Source organism: Astyanax mexicanus, chromosome 16 (genome assembly GCF_023375975.1).
Source record: "Astyanax mexicanus isolate ESR-SI-001 chromosome 16, AstMex3_surface, whole genome shotgun sequence".
Taxonomy (NCBI): Eukaryota; Metazoa; Chordata; class Actinopteri; order Characiformes; family Acestrorhamphidae; genus Astyanax; species Astyanax mexicanus.
In genome coordinates, this window is record NC_064423.1 from 1,455,390 (window position 1) to 1,470,861 (window position 15,472).

At 40.0% G+C, this 15,472-nt stretch overlaps 2 protein-coding genes and 1 long non-coding RNA gene across 7 annotated transcripts in view; 1 reads left to right on the plus strand and 2 right to left on the minus strand.

Annotated features, from left to right (window-relative positions):
- LOC125782228 (kinesin light chain 1-like) overlaps positions 1-1,822 on the minus strand; it is a 99,665-nt gene extending 97,843 nt beyond the window's left edge. For 2 of the 4 annotated variants that reach the window (XM_049465679.1, XM_049465681.1), the window contains exon 1: positions 1,551-1,822. The gene's annotated coding sequence lies outside the window, so the exon portion shown is untranslated. Of the gene's footprint in view, positions 1-1,544 lie in introns of all 4 variants that reach the window. The other 2 variants (XM_049465680.1, XM_049465682.1) reach the window with 1 other exon arrangement.
- The window catches only part of LOC125782231 (uncharacterized), a 140,916-nt gene that overhangs the window by 94,753 nt on the left and 30,691 nt on the right, over positions 1-15,472 (plus strand). The window lies entirely within an intron of this gene.
- The window catches only part of si:ch211-126j24.1 (phosphofurin acidic cluster sorting protein 2), an 89,184-nt gene continuing 79,947 nt past the window's right edge, over positions 6,236-15,472 (minus strand). For both annotated transcript variants that reach the window (XM_049465678.1, XM_049465677.1), the window contains 3 exons: positions 14,613-14,836; positions 12,283-12,396; positions 6,236-8,550 (listed from right to left, as the gene is read on the minus strand). In XM_049465678.1, the coding sequence (XP_049321635.1) occupies positions 8,435-8,550; positions 12,283-12,396; positions 14,613-14,836 (454 nt within the window). In that variant the 3' untranslated portion in view covers positions 6,236-8,434. The remainder of the gene's footprint in view (positions 8,551-12,282; positions 12,397-14,612; positions 14,837-15,472) is intronic.

Sequence of the window (15,472 nt, forward strand, 5' to 3'; positions counted from 1 at the left end):
TATCACTAGTGATGCCCCAACACCAGGAGGGTAAAGACTAGCACATGCCTCCTCTGATACATGTGAACTCAGACTCCTCCTCTTTTTAAACTGCTGCTGATGCAGCATTGCCGAGTAGCATCACAGTGCGCTCCGAGAAAAGCGCAGCGACTCGGTTCTGATATATCAGCTCACAGACGCCTTGTACTGATCCACATCACCCTAGGAGTGATGAGGGAAAAGTGTGTCATCTACCCACCCAGAGAGAGCAAGGCCAGTTGTGCTCTCTTAGGGCTCTGGCAGCTCATGGCAAGCTGCATGACCAGGATTTAAACCGGGGAGCTCCTGATCATAGTTGCAACGTTTAGCCCACTGGACCACTCGGAGCCCCTTAACTCTGACTAGTTTGCTACCTCAGTCCGGTTCTTTTCTTATTAAACAACAGGCTACAAATAAGCATTCAGAATTTCATAAACAGAGTAATATTATTTAAAAATTTGTTCTGTTCACAGACATTTCAGTGGCAAAACTATTAATGCTAGACTTAAAAACAGGGTGTACTAACCCTAAAACCTTAACTGAAGTACTACCTTAAACTTAATAACTTAGTCTGTATTTTTCGCTCTTCAAGGCGCATTTAAAATCCTTTAATTTTCCCCAAAATTGTCAGTACGCCTTATGTATGAAATACAGAATAATACAGGAGTTTCAGTTTAGTTCTGCAGCAGTATTAGTATTAGCATTAGCCACTAACTGCACAAAACACTAGCTCTTTCGCCATTCAGAGGTCAGTATTATTGTACTGTAGCCTGCTGCTAACCCCAGCTAGCACTGCTGGAGCAGCATTAGCATTAGCCGCTAACCGTGCTAAGCTGTAGCTCTTTTGCAATTCAGAGGAGAGTATATCAGACTGTAGCCTGCGTGTTAACTGTGTTAAAACAAGCTACATGAGACAAATCGCTAACATAGCTGATATTGCCCTGGCTTACTGTAACACTCAGGGTTCCTCAGTGTAAAGTTAGCGCTGTCGGTTGGCATTAGCCACTAAACGCGGCTAGCGTTAGAAGTTAGCTGCTAATGCTAATGTACCCAGACCTAGCGTAAGTCAGCGTAAGTCAATTAACAGTTTACAGAAGAGAAATCTGTGTAGATTAACATCCAGCACTTGTCTGACTTTAAAAAAATGTTTCTTTTAGGAATAATCAATTCTTTATAATAAAAAAATATATATTTTACTTAGCTTAGCTTTACTGCTGAATTAGAAGGAAAACATGGCGACATCCTTGTTCCTTACTAGTGTGTCATAATGCGCCTTATAATCCAAGGTGCCTTATAGAGCAAAAAATACAGTAATTTACACTACAGACTCCACCAGAGCACTAGCTAGTTAACTTAAGTCTACCACTAACCTTAAGCACTAAGCTACTATCAGCTTTCATTCTTTACTGCAGGCTTTATATCCACAAAAATATTTAAGAAAACAGACAGACAGTACATTCTCAGTACCTGTGATATAAGTGTTATTTATTTAGAAAGAGAAAAAGAGAGAAAGAGAGAGAGTTTACCTTTACCTGAACTGCAGCTCCGGCTGCCCCGCTGTTCTCCTCTGTTCTTATAGTCCAAGATGTCCTCTCCCTTAGGGAAATGCTCCTCAGAGGAGTTTAGATGTTTTTAAAACCTTTACCAGGTGAAGCTGCTGGATATTAATACGTGAGAAGTTGTCAAGAACTATCCACTGGATAATTTTCCTAGTATGTGTAACCGAGACATAAGTGCTCTCTTCCTCTACCCTGTAATAAACACCACTGTAAACACTGCACTGCAGTCTGCATGACGAGTGTTTATCATAGGCAGGTGCTAAAAAGCAGAAATCCTGAGTTAATGACTGAGCTATAGCTCTGCACTCTGCTGGAGGACGAAGGAATCACATCTTGTGGGACAGAAACCTCCACAGATTTCCTTAAACTAGTTTCTAACATTAAATCAAGCTTATAAGTACCAGTTAAAAGTTGGACACATCTTAAATTCAACGTTTATTTATTATTTTAAAATGTCTACATTGTGGATTAATACTAGAGTCAACCAAACTATGAAAATGAAATATGAAATTATTTAGTCAACAAAAAACAAACCAGAATATGTTTTATATACTAGATTCTTTAAAGTACCACATCTTGCTTAGAGATGACAGCTTTTCACATCTTGGCTGAAATTTCTCAGTCATCTGGAATTCAGGCTTTCAGTTAACAGCTGTGCTGAACTCCTCAAGAGTTAATTACTTGAATTTCTTGTCTCTTAATAAAGTGTTTAAGAGCATCAGTTAAAGTAAAGTTGTGAAGAGGTAGAGTTACAGGTATACAGTGAATAGCCCTATTTGAGTAATGTTCTAATCCAGATTATGGCAAGAATTACTCTTAAATACTTTAAGAAATGAAGGTCAGTCAATCGGAAACATTTCAAGAACTTTGAAAGTATCCTCAAGTGCAGTCACCACAAAGACCATTACAAATGTTATGATAAAACTGGCACTCATCAGGACCACCCGAGGAAAGGAAGAGCAAGAGTTCCCTCTGTGGTACAGGATAAGTTCATCAGAGTTACCAGCCTCAGAAACTGCAAGTTAACAGCTCCCCAGATAAGAGCACCTAAATGCATTACCTAAATGTATTTTGGTTTGTTTACCACTTTCTACATGATTCCTTATGAGTTCCTTCATAGTCTGGTAATTTCAGTATTCATTTGCAATGTAGGAAAAAACCCAAAACAATTAGAATGATTGGTGAGAAAGTGTGTAGAAAAACCTTAAACTGCTACTGTAGCTTTGTAAATAATATTTAGTTAATCAAAGGTGTATTAGTCTTTTCTGAAGTAGTGCCAAGCATGTTAAGTTGGTCTATTTTTGGTTAAAATATGTAAGAAAAAGACAGAATAATTAGGTTGTTGGTTACTTATTGTCCACAGAACACATGGGAGAGCCAAAACTAGATTGTACACAGCCTGTAATTATTAAAAAACTATAAAGTACCCTGCCTTATGTTTGATTAAACCAAGTTATAATCAAAATATGTTTGATTAATTTTATCTACTTGGTATCTTTTATTTGACTATTCTTGTTAGGCTTGTTAAGCAGTTTCCCAATTTCATCACAATCATATCATATTAAATATGCTCTCCGTCACATAGCTCCACCTACTGGACTAAAAGGTTTAAAGGTTTTTAAAAAGATGCAGAATACTGGCTGAATCAGCTCTCCTGGTTAAATAAACACAACAAGCAGCATTAGGGTCATTATACGTTAATGAGGTGATTTCCATGTTTTGTACTGTAAGTTGATGAAGTCAGGGGTGTCCAAACTACGGCCCGCAGGCCATTTGCGGCCCGTTTCCTTTAGAAGTCTAAAAGCGACAAGATTAAAGTTGTAGCGCGGGCCAAAGAGTCTAAAAACGGAGAGAGTGCGCAATTGTAGAGCAGAAAAACGGGCCAAAGAGTCTAAAAGCAGAGAGAGAGCTCAGTTGTAGCACAGAAAAACCGGGCAAAGCGTCTAAAAGCGGAGAGAGTGTTCAGTTGTAGAGCAGAAAAACGGGCCAAAGAGTCTAAAAGCAGAGAGAGAGCTCAGTTGTAGAGCAGAAAAACGGGCCAAAGAGTCTAAAAGCAGAGAGAGTGCTCAGTTTTAGAGCAGAAAAACGGGCCAAAGAGTCTAAAAGCGGAGAGAGTGCGCAGTTGTAGAGCAGAAAAACGGGGCAAAGAGTCTAAAAGCGGAAAGAGTGCTCAGTTGTAGCGCAGAAAAACAGGCCAAAGTGTCTAAAAGCGGAAAGAGTGCTCTGTTGTAGAGCAGAAAAACAGGCCAAAGTGTCTAAAAGCAGAGAGAGTGCGCAGTTGTAGCACAGAAAAATGGGTCAAAGAGTCTAAAAGCGGAGAGAGTAAAGTTGTAGCGCAGAAAAACAGGCCAAAGAGTCTAAAAGCGGAGAGAGTGAGCAGTTGTAGCGCAGAAAAACGGTCCAAAGAGTGTAAAAGCGGAGAGAGTGAGCAGTTGTAGCGCAGAAAAACGGTCCAAAGAGTGTAAAAGCGGAGAGAGTGTTCAGTTCTAGCGCAGAAAAACGGGCCAAAGAGTCTAAAAGCGGAGAGAGTGTTCAGTTCTAGCGCAGAAAAACGGGCCAAAGAGTCTAAAAGCGGAGAGAGTGTTCAGTTCTAGTGCAGAAAAACGGGCCAAAGAGTCTAAAAGCGGAGAGAGTGTTCAGTTGTAGAGCAGAAAACAGGCCAAAGAGTGTAAAAGCGGAGAGAGTGCGCAGTTGTAGCACAGAAAAACGGGTCAAAGAGTCTAAAAGCGGAGAGAGTAAAGTTGTAGCACAGAAAAACGGTCCAAAGAGTGTAAAACCGGAGAGAGTGTTCAGTTGTAGCGCAGAAAAACGGTCCAAAGAGTGTAAAAGCGGAGAGAGTGTTCAGTTCTAGCGCAGAAAAACGGACCAAAGAGAAGCGGAGAGGGTGTGCTGAAAGTAATCAGGAAAATGTATTATTTAAAGTGGTATATTTCATTATTTGTTTTATTACAGAGTCTGTGGCCCGTGACTTCAAATATATTTCTCCTTCTGGCCCCCAACAAAAAAAGTTTGGACACCCCTGATGTAAGTGAATGTAATTACTGTGACAGGGCTAGCTGCAGATCAGATGTTCAGACACAGATTGGGACAGTGTGCCAAAAAGGTGTTTTTATCATTTATTTCATCAATTTACACAATATTCCTTGTTATGTATTTATCAAATACAGAGAAAAAAAGCAAAACAAAAGTGTTTGTGCACTCGTTAAAACAGAACACACCTGTCCCGTATTTAGTTACATGTGAAATGTCTCAAAACCTTATTGCAACACAAAATATTCTATAAAAGAGGTCAACTCCTTTAAAAGGGTAATACAAAACAACATATTAATTACAGTTAAAAATAATGCAGGCAAGGTCAAAATTGTTTCAGTATTCACAACAAGTTTTTAAGACAACTGAGTAACCGAGTAAAAACGATATGAAACGACAACACAAACATTCACATATGGAACAGGAATAAAGCAAAGCTAGTCTCAGTGGTCTGCCTCAAAACAATACTGTTACATAACTTAAAATCAGGTTTGTGCAAATATGTTCGCATGTATCTCGACTGACAGACTGGCTGCACGTTAGCGTTCTAACAAATACAAAAACATCTCGCCGTAATGAAGGGTAGGCTTACGACGCTGTCCAAAAGGTAGTGCTTAAAAACAAAGTTTAAATGGAGTCAGGTAAGAATAATTATTTATAAAAACACTGCAGAACGTAACTCGGTTCACAGCAGCCGCTCGATCTGTATTCTACAGCCCGCACGGAGAAGTACAAAAAAGCCCAGTTATACAATGAAATGCACTACAGAGCTATCATCATCATCATCATCATCATCATCATTATTATTATGACAAAATATGAAAAAACATATTCCAGAACTGTACAGCGGACAATGAGACTACGCAGGAATCCCTCTGTATTAAACAGTGTACCAGTCTTAACTCAACTCACTCAAACTAAAGTAACAAAAACGTAAAACATCAATCCATTCAGGACACGCCCCCTCAGCCTCAAACAATACTGAAACAGACACACAATACACACACATGTGGGTTTTGCTATTCTTGTGAGGACCTTCCATTCACATAATAATATTATATAATAACTGTAGCTGATTAATACTAAACCTCCACCTAACTACACCTAAACTCAGTGACCAAAAAAAAGCAAATTGTTTTACTTCTTTAGATTTTCTTATTAAACTACTCATTTTTGTAAAAAGGCTTTCAAAGTTGTGAGGACCACCAAATTGTCCTCACCAGAACGGTCCTCACAAGAACAGTCCTCACAAGAACGATCCTCACAAAGAACGATCCTCACAAGAACGGTCCTCACAAGAACAGTCCTCACAAAGAAAGCTCCTCACAAACACCTGTCCTCACAAAGAACGGTCCTCACAAAGAACGATCCTCACAAAGAACGATCCTCACAAGAACGGTCCTCACGAGAACGGTCTTCACAAAAGAACGGTCCTCACAAGAACGTTCCTCACAAGAACGGTCCTCACAAGAACGCTCCTCACAAGAACAGTCCTCACAAAGAAAGCTCCTCACAAACACCTGTCCTCACAAGAACGGTCCTCACAAAGAAAGCTCCTCACAAACACCTGTCCTCACAAAGAACGGTCCTCACAAAGAACGATCCTCACAAAGAACGATCCTCACAAAGAACGATCCTCACAAAGAACGATCCTCACAAGAACGGTCCTCACGAGAACGGTCTTCACAAAAGAACGGTCCTCACAAGAACGGTCCTCACAAGAACGTTCCTCACAAGAACGCTCCTCACAAAGAACGCTCCTCACGAGAACGGTCCTCACGAGAACGGTCTTCACAAAAGAACGGTCCTCACAAGAACGTTCCTCACAAGAACGGTCCTCACAAGAACGGTCCTCACAAGAACGCTCCTCACAAAGAACGCTCCTCACAAACATCTGTCCTCACAAAGAACGGTCCTCACAAGAACGCTCCTCACAAAGAACGCTCCTCACAAACATCTGTCCTCACAAAGAACGGTCCTCACAAGAACGGTTTTCACAAAAGAACGGTCCTCACAAAGAACGGTCCTCACAAAGAACGATCCTCACAAGAACGGTCTTCACGAGAACGGTCTTCAGAAAAGAACGGTCCTCACAAGAACGTTCCTCACAAGAACGGTCCTCACAAGAACGGTCCTCACAAAGAACGCTCCTCACAAACATCTGTCCTCACAAAGAACGGTCCTCACAAAGAACGGTCCTCACAAGAACGGTCTTCACGAGAACGGTCTTCACGAGAACGGTCCTCACGAGAACGGTCTTCACAAGAACAGTCCTCACAAGAACGGTCTTCACAAGAACGGTCCTCAAGAACGGTCCTCACAAGAACGGTCCTCACAAGAACGGTCCTCACAAAGAACTGTCTTCACAAAGAACGGCCTTCACAAAGAACGGTCCTCACAAGAACGCTCCTCACAAGAACGCTCCTCACAAGAACGCTCCTCACAAGAACGGTCTTCACGAGAACGGTCCTCACAAGGGTAGCAAAAAGTGGTCACACGCACACAAACACACACTCTGTCTCACTCACTCAACGACCCCCTCCACACACTTCTGTTAGCTGAAACACAGACACGGACATTTATAAAGGGACTTTAGTGGAAAGAATGAATATATGAATGTACAAAAAACAGCTCTGCAGGAAAAATCACCAACAGCTGGAAAATAGGCCGAGCGCCTTCCTCTCGGCTCACATTCGGCTGTTTTTAGCAAGAGCCCTTTAATGGCAGTCAACAGCTGAATTACTGGACCCTGTATTCAGATTAGCACTCCATCAAATACAGTCAAAAAATCAGCACTGTCAGCATCACTCCCTAATTAACCCATCGATGGCAGCCAGAACAGAACAGGGTAATGTAAGAAAATCACGCCAGCTGGCCTCAGCCTCACACACACCAAGCAGATCAGGATTAAAGGGCATGTTGTTACACTGCAATACATTTGTACAGTACAACAGTTTTTGGTCTGAGTCCATATCACTTTTTAAACAGAGGTATTATTATTATCCAAGGCCAGAATTTATATCACCACCTAACGGCTGCCGATTTAAAACCTCCCTTTAGATCTGCACCAAAACGACTTTCCCTTGTTTACAGTAAAGCTCAGACGCAACGAAACAAGCATCTGGTTCTTCTTTAGTTTCGACGATTTTTGCCTACAAAAGAATGTGCTCTCAAAAATCAAACCATCACAATCAAATCTGATCGCTTTTAATTCACTTCTCCCATCTAAAACCTAAAGAGGAAGTAGCATTTCAGCAGGAACAGCTCTTCCTCCTAAAACGTGACAGCAAAGTCACTTTAAACCCCCCATAAACCACCCGACCCAACCACTAACGCACCAAAAGCCCAGTACAAACCAGTCAGTGTAATCACATTGCTTTGCCCCTCGTCACCAAACACACACACACACACACACCACAGAACAAATACCACCACAGGAAATCTCCAAAACAATAAAACTGTAACCAAACAAAGTGCAAACCAAGCTGCCGTTACATGGTGGCCCTGTAATTCTAACCACAATATGTATACAAAAAGGCAGCGCATATATATACTGTAGTATTTTTTAAACATACATACAGATATTTATATATAAAAAAATCATTAGGAATAGCTGTCTGGTTTAACAGCGAATAACAATACAGTTACATTAAAAACAACATTTGTCTTGTTTCAGGGACACAGGCTTCGGAGTGTTTTCCTCCATGAATCCATTTAATTCATGTATTTATTTCACTCTCTGCTCCTCTTTTCCTCAGTATTCTCTCACACTTTACTGAGGTGGATTCCAGGGAAAGTTTTGTAACTCTAGGTTAGCAGAGACTTGGTCACATGGGCTTGGTGTAGCCGAAGATTCCCACAGGGAAGTGCTTTACGTGAGTGGGCCACTGCGCCGCCAGCTGGAAAAACTTCACATCGTGCCATTCCACACCATCTATTGAGACTAAACACCAGAGAGAAAGAGAAAAGAGAGAAAAATCAGCATCTCAGATACAAACAAAGCAAGACCAGATACAACCAGAATAAACTGACAACTAGGGATGCAACGGTTCTCTGTATTTTATTGAACTGTTAGGTTCGGCGTGTTCGGTTCGATACCCCCGGAAGAGCCGCGGTATTTCAGTGTGCGCACTAACAGAGTGAACGAACGCTCTCAGTAATGAACAGCCCCGCAGTAAAGCAGCACTGTATAGCATAGGATAGCAGACTCGGCCACTCCTTCCCCCGCCCTGCTCCTCCCTCAGTCTCCACCCCAAAACCCCACCCCCGCCCAACCGCTGTTTTTTACTTTTTACAGAAGGAAAAAACTCCTTAAGAGTTTGCTAATTCCCTGTTAAGAGCATAAAAAGTTTGAGTTTAGTCTGGTTCTGGTGATTTTAATGTTTAATGTTTTATTTGTGGTTATTGATTGGCTATGTTCTGTGTATTCTGTCTACTGGGAGATAGTCAGGACTGCTTATGATAATTTAAAGGACTGCTTAAATAATTTATTATATAAATAACAAAGGACAACCAACTAAGCAGGGCAGAGATATAAACAAGGAAATACAACAAGAAGCTAAACTACACAGAGGATAAATAAACTAAACAGGGCAAGGGGGTAAACAAGGGAAAATAACAGGTAACTAAAAATAAACAGATAAACACAAAGCAGGGAACAAAGGAGCGCAGGAATAAACAAGAAACAAACGAGGAACAGAATAAATACTAAGCTAAACAAGGCAGGGAAATAAACAAGGAGAGAACAAGGAACTAAACACTAAGCAGGGGACTGGGGAAACGAGGAAGAAACAAGAAACTAGAAAACTAAACAAGAAATAAACACGGAGCAAGAACTAGGGCTATGAAACACAGAATAAACACGGAGAGACAAAACAACAGGGGTTAGTGCAAAGACCGACCAGGGACAAGTGGCACAGGGGATCTATTTAACCAAACAGGAAACACACTAGACTTGGAAACACCTGGGGAAGGGGCGGAGCTACAAATGAGAAACAGGTGGTGGAAAACTACTGACAAGAGACACAGAGGAGCACAGGTCACATGGGGATAACACACAGGCAGGAGGACAGACAGGAAACAGGGTCAGGACATGACAAGGAGAGGCAGAGAACTTAGAGTACGAGTGAGAGGAGAGAGGAGAAATACAGCAATTATAAATTCTTCTATCACCCGTGTTTAGCGTTATTTTGACTGTATGTTACAGGAGGGAGCGCAGCAGTCGGCTGTGCCCCGTGCGAGGGAGCGCCGCATTTTGGCTTCAGGTTTGAGTTTGATAACAAGGTAAAAACACAGTCAGCAGACCACAGTGTGATATCAGTTTACTATTTTCTTAAAATATGTGACTGGCTGACAATATTATTATGTTGGTTAAGTTAATTGAATAATATTCATGCTTACATTCCATATTACATATTACACTTTATTTAAATTTGCCTGTTTTTGATTAATGGTAAGAATAAGAATAAGTGTTCCTTTTTTATAATAAATGTTGTGACTTATATTAATCTGTTCCTTTTTTCTGTTTAATATTGGGTCTGCAAGTATGAGTAGGAGCACTTTGTTGATTTGTATTAGAAAGGTTTAAAAACGTGCTGCATGTTGGAGCTAGATAATATTAATATATATAGAAACCGAACCGAAACCGTGGCTCAAGAACCGTGTCCACACTGTACTGATGCATCCCTACTGACAACCAAAGCTGTAATACTACAATCTAAACAGCAGATGTCAGATTCCTAAAACTACTTCCACATTTCTGTAACTTAGCATAGACTGTATATAAAACAGAATATGGAGAGTAAGTGAACTTTATATCTCCACCGTTATGTATCAAAAATGAATGCAAACTTCTGGAATGAGCTGTAAGTGAGTCAGAAATGAACAAGAGTAAATAGAGCTAAAAGGTTAAACACTGTAAATAAAAACTCTAACTAACCACTTGGCCGGGATATTAATTTAATATTCAAAAGCATAATGATGTATTTTACTAAAAAAGGAATAAAAACTTATTATTGTCCATTTTTCTTTAGTATACAGGGTTTATATATTAAAAGCTACTGTGATCTGACTGCCAGAGCTTTTTTTTTTTTTTTTTTTTTTACAGATTTTAACATGCCTAAAACTGGAGTTTAAAGGCTTTAAAGCATTTGATATTGTTTTAAGTGGAGAAAATTATATGTCTCAGAATAAAAATGATTTAACATGTATAAACTAAAATTTGCTCAGTTGCTTCCTAAGAACCCATTCATTTTGGACTCTCCTAGGAATGCCCTCTGGTGGTCAAAAAACCTGGAAGAGATTCTCAGTGTTTATACTCCTCTTTATTAGAGATTCTCTGATATACATATAGAAAGGACGACAGCAGTCGCTGGAGCTCCAGTAAAAATTGTAATCCTGCCCTTTGCTATAAAACTAAAATCCTATATATATATATATTTTTTTTTTATTAAAAGTACACATCAAGCTTTTTTTTGTCTGGTGGGTTCCGTCCTATGTTAATAACCGCAGGTTTTTAATTCATACAAACCCACTGCTTTTTTTGGTCGTGGTCAGAGTTGGAAAAAGTACTGAAAAATTGTAATTAAGTAAAAGTACCTTTACTTTACTAAAATTCTACTCAAGTAAAAGTAAAAGTACCCATCTAAAAATCTACTCGAGTAAAAGTAAAAAGTACTCAATTTAAAATTTACATTAGAGTAAAAGTTACATAGTTACTTTTAATTATTTGATGTAAAACAGTACAACAAATTATAAATTAAATTGTTTTTAAAGAACTATAATTCCACATAATAATTCTTTCAGGCAGTATTTGTTCAGACCAGCCCAAAAACATTTTCAAGAAGAAGTGGTATAGGTTTCTATGATTAATTTTTTTCTTTACTATTAAACGTTTATGGTCATATATGTGACTATAAACTGTAATTTTATAGTTTTACATGTCATTATTATTTTTTAACTTGCCATTTATTTGCTTTAACTGCTATTTACATGATTTTTTTTACATTTATGCAGATTTTTTAATGATAAAAGTACTTACACCACATGATTTCTCAGGTTTGATGTGGAAGTTTTGAAAGCTGCATCTCTGTCCGGAGGGGCACATTTAGTATTGCATGAGGACGTTATTGCCTCGTTATTCCACACACGAGCATCCGTGCAAATTTTTTCTTTTTTTAATTCAGACAATAGTTTTTTTTTCCCCCCAGCATTTTAATTTTTAATTCAGTAATGGGGAGTTTTCCAATGTAGCAAAGTAAATTACTTGTGTCAAAATGTACTTGAGTAAAAGTAAAATTACCTATTATAAAAACTACTTTAAAAATGACAAATTACTCATAAAATCTACTCAATTACAGTAATGTGAGTAAATGTAATTCATTACTTTCCACCTCTGGTCGTGGGGGAGCCGGAACCAATCCCACTAGCTAAACACATATAAGAGAGGATACACTCGATAATTTCTTTGTCTTTGGACTAATGTCTTTGGACTGTGGGAGAAGAGACCCCAGCCCAGGTCTTCATGCTGTGAGAGGACAGCGGTACCCACTGCGCCACCACATTCCCCTCATGTTTTCATTATAAATAGTCAATTATATAGAAGTTATTTGGTGAGATGTAAAGTAGCGTGACTGCTGATCCACTGATGTACAGTCTATGGTGCGGAGTGTGTTACCTCTCAGCATTGTGTGCTGGTGCTTGGCCGTGCAGATCAGTCTACTGATGCCATCTATCACCTGGCTCTTGGAGTCCACATCCTTTTCTTTTGGCTTCTTGCTGAGGAAAATCACTGCAGAGACAGTGTTAAACACTGTGTTAATTTAAATAATCTTTAATAAAAGAACATACACAGGTTAGACTTTTGCCCCCCACCTCCCGTACCTTTTCCCACCCCTTCATTACTTGTTTTTTTTGTGTGTATTGTAAGTGCCTATGTGCTGAGTTTTTGTGATGTGCTCTTTAGGGCACAGTCTAGGGGTATGTTTTTTTCCTCTTCTTTTCCCTTGTATTCCTTTAACTGAAAAAAATGATGGCTGTACGTGCCCACACGCTGTGGCTCACCCTGTCCTCCTATGGCAAGCCAACTAAGCCATAACGTGTGGGAAAGAAACCCCTCCACGCGTAAAAATATCACGTGTACAGGCGGTAAAACTGTTCCTGTATACACGTCTTGGCATCTAACATCCAATCAGTAAACGCGCCTATGCATACATTTGCATTGTAATAAGGCAGCCTGACAACACATGATGTCATGCAACGTATTGTATTCCATATTCATAAGACGCTTATGTGGGTTACAACGCAGTGTCATCGTACCGTGACATAGCCCATACATACTCATACACACTCTGCACCTAAGGTCCACGTAACTGAAACGTAATCATGTAACTATGATGTACCCCTATTTCACATCTACCTCTGTACAGGTAAAAAAAAGCGTGTGATGTCCAGACGGCATAAATTTACACCTCTACACGTAAAAAGATCATGTCTGCACACGTCTTTATATGTCTGTACAAGTCTTTATCTGTCTGGAGCCATTGTTTTTATGTGTGGAGGCGTTTTTTTCCCACACACTTTGGTTTAGTTGGCGTGCCATATCTTCCTGTCCTGTCCTGTGTCCCCCTTGTATGGCGTCACATCAATGTCAAAAGTCAGGGGCGCAAAAAAAAAAAACAGGTGGAAAAAATAACCAGCATGTTTTAACATTTTTTGTGTGCAAATTAACTTCTTGGGAGCGCAAATGTGAAGCTCACTTCCAAAAATAGTGTGCGCGTTGAACAGAATATCACTCTCGAGCTTCATTTTTCTCCTCTCAGGTGTTTAATTTCCACTCTAATTCACAGTTCTCCTTGTGCGCTATTAGAATTACCTGCGGCATTTGTTTTTGCTCGAGCGAGGCTTTTGTGCTCGAGTTTTAAAAGGGGTGGTTTTGACAGTTTGGGGGCGGGGTCAGGATCGCCTCACTCAGTTCTATTGGCTGATATCTGCAGCGTTTGTGACGGACCGCCTACCATCACGAGCCGGAGGAGGGCGGAGAAAAAAGGACAGGAGGAGAGTTAGCCAACTAACTATGCTAACATCCAAACAGCCCGCTCTCCTGCGTTTTCTCCAAGCTCTATACCCAGGCTAACAGCGCCGGAGAGCGAACTGTTAGTACGTTAGCATAGCTAGCTAACTAACTCTCCTGCTGTCCTTTTTTCTCCACCCTCCTTCGGCTGTTGTTAGTAGGCGGTTCATCACAAACTTTGGAGATGTCAGCCAATAGAATTCGCTGAGGGAGGCGACCCTGACCCCGCCTCCAAACTGTCAAAACCACTCTTTTCAAAACTCGAGCGCAAAAGCCTCGCTCGAGCAGAAACAAAAGCTGCAGGTAATTCACACAGCGCGAGGAGAACTGTGAATTCCAGCGGAAATTAAACACCTCAGAGGAGAACAATGACGCTCGAGAGCGATATTCTGTTTAGCACGCACACGATTCCCTTTTTTGCATTTACACTCACAAGAAGTTAATTTACAAACACAAAATGTTAAAAGACGCTGGTTAATTTTTTTCACCTTTTTTTTTTTTGCGCCCCCGGCTTTTGACATTGATGTGGCGCCATGCCCTTGTATGTTATTGTATGGATGGGTTAATGGCTAATTTCGCTGGTACTCATGATCATGTGACAAGTATATGTATAATTACAAGATATTACAGCGTCATCCAGTCAAGATATTTAACGCACTGTAAAACAGTAAACCTGTATCTGTGCTTTAGAGATACATGCTCATCAATGCAATTCAGTGCACTATAGCTAATTAAGCTCTAAAATCGAACGATCAACATCAATATAATGTGCCTTTTTCTTTTTTTACAAACACTGTACTTTACTTTGTTGTTACAGTATAATATTGTAACACATATTTTCTTTTATGTGGGTTTTTAAATAAAGATGAATATTATCATTTATTAATAAATAATATTTCCATGTAACTGAAATCAATAACAGGAGCATGTATCACCTTTCTTATTCTTCTCCTTCATTACTACAGTCATGGACATGCCAGGCGGAGGGGTGAGCTCTCCTCCGCTGGGGATTCGGGAGACCTGCAGGGAGCGGAAGTTACTCTTCAGTGTGTTTTTAATCCCCACGTCTCTCTTCTCTCCCTCTTTCTTCTTCTCTGCACCCTGACACGTCCAGTAATCCACCTGGAGGCCCATCACCTCTCCTCCTGCACCTGGAGAACTACACACACACACACACACACACACACACACAAACACACACAAACCAAACGACAGGTTATGGAAAATACAGTCACTCAATAAAAGTTACTCTTCAGCAGACAGCAGGGTAGTTTTCATATTTGTTAAACAAAAGGTCTGAAAGGGAGAAAAAGTGAAAGAGACAGATTTATTAGATTAAGGGAATTTTTTTACACCTGTTGCTTTTGCATTTTATATACAGTCCCCTAAAATATTTAGGTCAGAATCTGATACACAGTTAAAAAGCACCTTCTGTCTGAATCCACCCATTTTTCTTGTGAGCAAAAGTATTGGAAAAAGTGACTGTCAGGTGTGTTTTGTTGCTCAGGTGTGTTCTGATATATGAATTACTCAAACAATAAACAGCGCTGAATTCCTACATACACTGCTCTTAACAAACAAATATAACACGTTTTACAAATGCAAAAAGCAATAAATAAAACAATTAAAAAAAGATTTTCAAACATTACCGTGTCATGATTCACGAACACGCACAGCCCATTTGTAATTCTCGTGACTTTTGGTACACTTTTAGCAGAGTCGCAAACTCGTGTTGAGATTATCTAACAAATACTCCCAACCCTCGTACAAATGCATCGCCCCAGAACAGCAGGTG